A 7766-nucleotide genomic window follows, 5' to 3' on the forward strand; every position below is an offset into this window, starting at 1 on the left:
TTTTACTCTTGTCTTAATGGTATATAAAGTGTACACTAGTTTGCATAAAAACAAAGCTTTCACACAGAAACATCCAAAAGTTCAAAGTTTTTTTTATCATTGCAGTGCATTCCAGCTTTGGCAAACACCTGTGTTATCTCTCTGCTAGACGCTCATAAACATGCTAACGCACAATGAAAGCGAGAGAGAGAGAGAGGAGAGCGAAGGGGCCAAAGTAGCAAAGACAGACAACGAAAGATTCACATCCAGCAGGCTAGATGTCATATGGCAAAGCTCAATATTGGTTAATAAATGAAGGGGGACAGGATACAGAGACAAGGAGGAGAAGTAAAAGTAATAAATTACTTTTATCTCCTTAATGAGACAACATTAATTTTGGTCTCAAGGTCTGGCAGAAAAGTGAGTTGATTTATCATCTGTCTTTAACGCTGTGGGAATTAGTCTAATTACCAGAGCTATGGAGAGCTGATTTTCACTTCACAGTAAGCCCATTGTGCACCACAACCATTTATCACAGCAGCAGTCTGGTCGTTGTACTCCAGGCCTGGTGGGAAAGGTGGTGTTGGTCAACAGCGTCCCTGAAACCTTTGTGTGTCACAACATGCCTGAAGAGAGGGCAGATCCAGGAATGTGCACACACAATCAAAGTAAACTGGATTAGGATCAATCACAGTGCCTAGGTATAGAATCAATGACAGCGAATCAAAGAAAATATATCTTTCAATGTCCGTTACATTGCTTTGTTGATGTTTTTCCATGTTCTGTGTTGTTCTGACGAACTATAGAAGCGCCTGAACTTTCTCCGTTCTGCTCTATCAGCAGCAGGAAAGATCTTATCAATACCTCAAACCGCCAAGAATCACTGACCCAGTGGAGGTGAAAAACATAATGACTGGTCCAGCATGCAGATAGAACAAGAGCACACCTGACTTAGTTTAAGGACAGGGTGAGCTGTCTCAGAGCTGTGGTAATGATTGAAAAATATGCCTGTAATTGCTGATAAGCTCTTTAATGTTTCAGTAAACTCCTGTTAGCCGCTAGGTTTACTGACGCATAACTCGTCGATAAACTCTGGCTTTGTAGTCAAGGGCTCGCGGCTCCTTTGAACCAATTGTCCTCTCACAGAGAGAAGGGTGTGCACTGCTTTTGGAGAGTTCCACTAAAGGTTCAAGGGGGCATGTGCATGTGAGGACATGTGTCACAAGGAAAGAAGGGAAAGGAAGTAATGATAGTTTAGATCTGAAAACATTTATTATTCAGCCTTCCACCACATTAAAATAAGACACTTTCAGCTACACCTGCTGTCAGATATTTCACCTGCAAACTGCAGCCTGGAGTAATGTTTGCTCTTACTGACTCATTTTTAACAACAGTGTAATTAAGCTATCATGCTATTCCCATTGTCCTGCATTTTACCTAGTTTTGACCTCTGAGAGGTTTGCCCATAACTAATCACAAGACAGATCGCATTACTATATCTGCTGTTTATAGTTTCAAAGTAAACAAAGAAGAAGAAGCCATCAGCTTTACAAGAAGCCATGTGACTATATTCAGCACTGTAAGCTAGATGGTAAAATCTGCAACCAAGAATTTGTGCTTGAAATCAGTGCTCGAAATTGCAAGAAACCCAAGAGCTACATTTCAAACTCTACAAACCTCAGTTAGCAAAGTTGCACATGAACAAACCACATGACTTCTGGAACAATGTCCTTTGGACAGACAAGAACAAAATGAAGATGTTAGGCTATTATTCAAAGTAGTATATTTGGTGAACACAAATTACCTCATACAACCGTCTAACACGGAGGTGGAGGGATGACGATTGGGGCTTATTTTGAAGCCATGAGCCACAGCAGCAAATCTACAACAGATTGCCCAAAAAAGAAAAGAATCAAAGTTTTGTAATGGCCTGGTCAAAGTCCGGGCCAAAGACCTCGACCTCATTGAAACCCTGTGGCGGGATCTTAAGAGGGCTGCGTATGAACAAATGCCTGGAAACCTCAATGAATCACTAGAGTTTCTTTTGATTTATTCTACTATTAAATTCATGAGCATCTTGCAAAAATAAAAAATAAAAATCATAGCATTCTCTCCAACAACATTCAAATTTATATCATCAAACAGGCACTTAAGAAATTGCTGAGCTAACCTCAACAGCTTCTTCTTCTAAACTATTAAAGCTCTTTAGACCCCATCTCAATTACACCAGCTCCACCTGTTCTGTCTGTAGACATTTATATTAATCAGTCTTCTCTTCATTAATAAGATTTGTATTATAAGTTCTTAAAGCTTCTGATCCAGCTGTTATATTCAATTATTAACTTATTTAGGATTAGCAGGACTTATGTACATATAGCAGCAAAATTTCATCTTTTAGGAGGAAAAGACCATCCATCGTCAGAAGAATGCACCAGACACTGGAAGCAGGCGCTGATTTAATTTAATTCGTGGACCTCTGTTGGCAGACTCAAGTGACAGGTTTAGCGGTGGCCTGGCTATTTAAATACTTTCAAATAATAAAGGCAAAAGAAAAGAGGGGAGAGGTTGCGAGAAACAGGCAGAAGGTAGCACTGATTACCCAGGAGCAAATTACCTCTATATCAGCCCCGGAGACAGACACCAATCTGCCTGATAGAGAGAGAGAGAGCTGAGGATGAGAGACACCGCAGTAACACGGTAAAGGAGAAAGAGAGAGTGAGAAATGGGCGGACTAGCAATTTCCTGGAGGTCAACTGCACCGCACATACACACGTGTGCGCACAATTTTACAGATTTAAGAAGGGGGTGTCCTCAAACAGGTGGCGTTTTTGTTCACATCAGCAGAACGAAGCACACAAAGGCCCACGTGTGCTTTTATGTGGAAAATGTAATATTGTGACATGAGGAAAAGATGACTATTTGTTAGTGAAGGTGTTAGAGCCTAAAACATATTCTTGGGAACACATAAAACAAATAAATATAAATATTAGATTGTTAGTATTACACAAGCCACAACTGCACAGGAAAAAATCACATTATTTATAGTTATTGTTGGGTTGGATAGAGATCTGTAATGTCGCATTATCAAAAGATGGAGTTTTCCTTCTGGTGCAGCAACATGCAGATTCCACTTATTATTCTGTGACTTATAATTTTTGATAAACTGTATCTCTATCGATGTTGTGGTACCATGTCTGAGAGACGAAGAGAGACGGATGTACGCCGCCTTTCTCCAGTCTTAAAACTGCATTAGTTCACATTAAGCAGAGGGCCAATTAACTTATAGCCTCTTCTGCCAAGTCATTACACTTTTATACGGTTTGTGTGCAATTCCTGATCGTAAACTTTAATAGCATCGGTATGGCCTTGGTATAGGAATGAAACAAACCATTAATACTAATGATTTAAATACCGTACACAACGTCTCTAACGTCACACCAATCAGAGGTAACCAATAACATTAGTGTTGAAAACAGGCCAGTATTTGGCTCTAAGGTGTGGAGGATATTAGCAGCACTAATAATTAGTCTGGACAATGAAAGCAGCGTATAATTCTTTGTTTATGGCAGCCAGGTAGCCGCAATCTGTGGAGAGTACGATGAGCTGGCAGTAAGATAGATACTGAAAATACAATTGCCCAATCTTCTAATGTACTTCGGTGCTTTGATGCAGTTGAAGGTGTTTGCAGGCGGGACAAGGGTTGGACATTACCTCACTCTGAATGCTTTCTGGGGGGAGAAACGAGCGAGTAATTAGCTGATTAGAGGCCCGTCAGAGCAGCTCGAGCTCCAGCCAATCCCCAGCTGGCAGAGGCCTCCAGGGGTGGAGAAGGACGGCGGATGTAGAGGGAAACATACCTCTGTGGGTTAGTTTTCCAAGAGACTCGATGGTGCGGACTGACATAAAGGCGCAATTTAAAGAAACCGGTGCACGCGCGCACACGCGGGTGTCAGTTAGAGTGGCATTTAGCTGAAACAAGTACAACGAGGGAAAAACCTGCCAATGTGTTGTTTTAACGAATATACAGGTTTCGGGTTATTTTTCTTTATAAAAGGGGGAAAGGAGAGCTTATGATTTTGTGACTGAAGAGCACGGCACAGGTGCGCACCTGGAGAGAGCTCGACTTGTTTTTTCTAAAGACTCCTCAGTCCCGCTCTCTCTCGCTCTCTCTCTGCTGCTGCTGAAGACATCATGGAGAAATCGAAAAACTTTCGAATCGACGCTCTTCTCGCCGATGAGACCAATCGGTGTGGTCGAGACCTCTCACCCGGTCTGAGCAGTGACAGCCCGGCCGGCAGCCCGGTCTCATGCCGCCGTGGGGACACTCCGTCCCCGCGAGGAGCGCACCTTCAGACCGGAATAATCCCCAAGCAGAGTGTCCTCAATCTGCCCCATCCGGGGCTTGCATCGCTGCCTCAGGGAGCGATTCCCGCCATGTATCCTGCACCCATGTACCCACTGTCGGCGTTGGGTGGACAACACCCTGCGTTCGCCTACACTGGCTTCACGCACCTATCGCAGACCTACCCAGAGCACCTGAAGGTGGCTACCATGGCTGGATCTCTGCCCCTGGAGCACTGGATCCGCGCTGGGCTCATGGTGCCACGACTGCCGGATTACAGCTGTAAGTGTGATGACATTAGATAAGCAGAGGTCCAGAATAATCTAACTTTAAAATAAATAAATATATAAATAAAAATAAATTAATTTCACAGGAGAATTTATCTGTTAATTTATTTTATTTTCAGACAGCTGTGTTACACTAAAAGAGAAAGAGTTTAGGCGGAACTGGTCAAGTTAATCTTCTTCTTCTTCTTCTTCTTCTTATTATTATTATTATTATTATTATTATTATTATTATTATTATTATTATTATTATTATTATTATTAATTAATAACTAAATAGTTGTCATTTCGGGGTTTTTATGTTTGCTTATTTTTTCATGATATCAAGCACACAGCACAGATTTATTGTTTAAATCACAAACCGGACTAACGATTCTGACATAGATTTTTTTCTATTCTCCAAAGTTTTATTACATTTAAAAACCTTAATATTTAATAATAATCTGAGAAAGAAACGGGCAGCATTTTGATTTGTTTATTTATTATTCATAAATACATTTCACTGGCAGCGTAATTTAAAGCCTTCGGTCAGCTTTGCTTTGTGCGCCTTCTGTTGTTTTTGTTGTTGTTGTTGTTGTTGTTGTTTTTTATCTAAGTCCTGTATGTCGCGTTAATGGCAGTCATACATCGTCCCTCACAGTACAGTGGCACCTGTTTTACTGCGTCTCTGTCATATTTTAATTTTGCCCCATTTATTTCTCTATAAACGCCAGCCCGATGAAAACTGTCTTTGTGTGATGAAGAAACTATAAACAAACACCTAAAACGTTCTGTAGTTCATCAATAAAATCCCAAAAGCCTTCATTGAATTTTCATTAAGTTAATGGCATGCCTGTGTTTTTATGGCCCCTGCGCCCGCTTCTGCCGTGTCCCCCCCCGTCAACAATAAACTGGAGTAAAGCTATTATAGTTAATGATGGCCGGAGAGTGCCGGCATATGTGCGTCTGTTCCCACCCACAACATTACCATGAACTTCTGATGTCCTTGATGTTACAGTATATAAATAAGAGTGGTGGCAGCCAGTGAGCAAATATTCCTGGATAGAGCCTTAAATGAATCCAAATAATTAGGAAATAACTTTATAATATTAATATTAATATTCACATATTCATCCTGTTTTTAGGTTATTTAGGTTTTTAAAATATACACTTATAGTCATCTTGCATGGGACCGCACACAAACTGATAACTTTGCTGTTCCTCTTCCAGCGGGTGCTCAGTCAGGCCTGTTGGGGAAATGCAGGAGGCCCCGCACCGCCTTCACCAGCCAGCAGCTCCTGGAGCTGGAGAACCAGTTCAAGCTTAACAAATACCTGTCCAGGCCCAAGCGCTTCGAGGTGGCCACTTCACTCATGCTGACCGAAACACAGGTGAGCCAGACCAGAGACTGCAGAGCTCCTCTTTACATCTCCAGATCACGGCGCTCAACAGATGCCAGCACACTGTATGTGTGTAGTTACAGTTATAACATTTATATCTATTTTTTATTTTCTTAATAAGAATAACTCGGTAGAGTTAAAGGAGTGTGAAACCCATCACCTAATAACACTAAATGAGCCACAATATCAAAATAGGGAGAAAATAAAAAGAAAACAACCAATCAACAGATTTCATCTTCCTTTTTCTTTTTTTATTGTAGCCTTAAATAAGACCAAACCATTTTTATACCATGAAAACAGCCAGCAGCACTCTATTAGCTTTAAATGTTACACTTTACTAAAGTATCTTCATTCTTGTTGCAGTTAGCTGATCAGCAAACTGCTTCTCATGTCCACAGATGTTGTGTTGTCAATCATCTGTGGCAGTTTTCAGTGTTCATTGTTTACCTATCTTCATATATTCATGTGTGTAAGACTCACATGTCTTATGTTTCTGTTAATATTTATTTTTCACTGATTGTTTCAGTGTTATGAATGCTAATACCTCTGGTAGGAGGAGGAGGGATAAAAAATTTGTGATAATAAAGAGTGATGTCGTTAATGATAACCACAGCATGAACCCCAAAATAACACTTTTTATCCTCCCCAACACTGACATGCAATATGAAACATATCACCTTAAAAATGAAGGTAAAATAGAATAAACAATTTATAAAGCAGCTTTTATCTAACAAAGAAAAAAGAAATAGGAAAGAGAGAGCTTCTGGAGCTGTGACTAAATTTGTCTTTGTTTCTGTTCAGACAAACCCCAGGTTGCATTTCTTTCTTTTAAACATGCGTTCTTCTTCTACTATGATCACTTCGCAGGTGAAGATCTGGTTCCAAAATCGGAGGATGAAGTGGAAGCGCAGTCGGAAGGCAAAGGAGCAGGCCACTGCCTCCACCCAGTCTGAGGCAGAGAGACTACGCAGCTCGGGAAAGACAGGCTCCGACAAATCCAGTGAGAGCAGACGAGCTTTGAACCCGGACGACCGAAGGATAGCTCTCGAATTGGAGGATGGAGAAGAGGAAGAAGATGGAGAGGATGAGGAGGAAGAAGTAGCGGAGGCGCCCCAGCGTGGCTTTCCTCTTTCTGCGGGTAACCTAGTTGGGATCCAGCAAACCACGGACTTCTTGCAGCGTAACGATGAAGCTGGCTACAGCTCCCACAGCCCTTTCTCTGATGATGAGCTGGATGGGGTGGAAGTGGGTGGGGGTGACAGGAAAATTGGGGCAGGACTGTGAATACACACCCAGAAAAAGGTTTTAAAAACACATGAGAATTACCTGAGTGTTTCAGCGACATCACAACAGGAAAGTCTGTGTTTGTGAGAGAGGACAAACCTAAAGATCTTCACCTCGTATGCTCTGAGAAGGTTTTTCCAATCAAGACATTTGTTGGACTCATTCACACAATCACACATAAACAAATGCAGGATTATGACGCGCGTATAGTGCTTAAACTATTTGTGAATAGAATTATCACTAAGTAATTTACATTGCTGCAGCATGCTGGAAAAAACTGCTTCTTTCTTTCCCTAATTTTGCTCTTTTTTAATGTGCCAGTGGTCCTCTGTGGCAAACTTGTTTCCTCCATCCACTCACAGCCTGAGCTCCACTCAGTGAACACATTTTTTAGGAATTAAATGTTAAGAGGAGTGAACTGCAACACATTCAAACAGTTTGATGAGGTTCAGGAGGCGCACGAGCCGTGTGACCATTGATAGAACGGACAAAGGCTCA

General features: G+C 41.4%; 1 protein-coding gene across 1 annotated transcript; it reads left to right on the forward strand.

The window, feature by feature from the left end:
• Positions 1–4170: 4170 nt before the first annotated feature.
• Positions 4171–7549, forward strand: mnx2b (motor neuron and pancreas homeobox 2b). The gene is made up of 3 exons (XM_005724351.2): positions 4171–4603; positions 5815–5975; positions 6852–7549. Exons 1-3 carry the CDS (start codon positions 4171–4173, stop codon positions 7266–7268), a joined length of 1011 nt encoding a protein of 336 aa, XP_005724408.1. The 3' UTR covers positions 7269–7549.
• The last annotated feature ends 217 nt before the right edge of the window (positions 7550–7766 follow it).

The sequence above is a fragment of the Pundamilia nyererei genome, unplaced genomic scaffold (assembly GCF_000239375.1).
Source record: "Pundamilia nyererei isolate P.nyererei 1_Seehausen unplaced genomic scaffold, PunNye1.0 scaffold00011, whole genome shotgun sequence".
Lineage (NCBI taxonomy): Eukaryota > Metazoa > Chordata > Actinopteri > Cichliformes > Cichlidae > Pundamilia > Pundamilia nyererei.

What these genes read in the sequence shown, in the direction of transcription:
- mnx2b (XM_005724351.2), top strand. Translation starts at nt 4,171, where the DNA reads ATGGAGAAATCGAAAAACTTTCGAATCGACGCTCTTCTCGCCGATGAG. An exon ending in ACGACTGCCGGATTACAGCT is followed by an intron (nt 4,604 to 5,814) that starts GTAAGTGTGATG and finishes TTCCTCTTCCAG; the next exon opens with CGGGTGCTCAGTCAGGCCTG. An exon ending in TCATGCTGACCGAAACACAG is followed by an intron (nt 5,976 to 6,851) that starts GTGAGCCAGACC and finishes ATCACTTCGCAG; the next exon opens with GTGAAGATCTGGTTCCAAAA.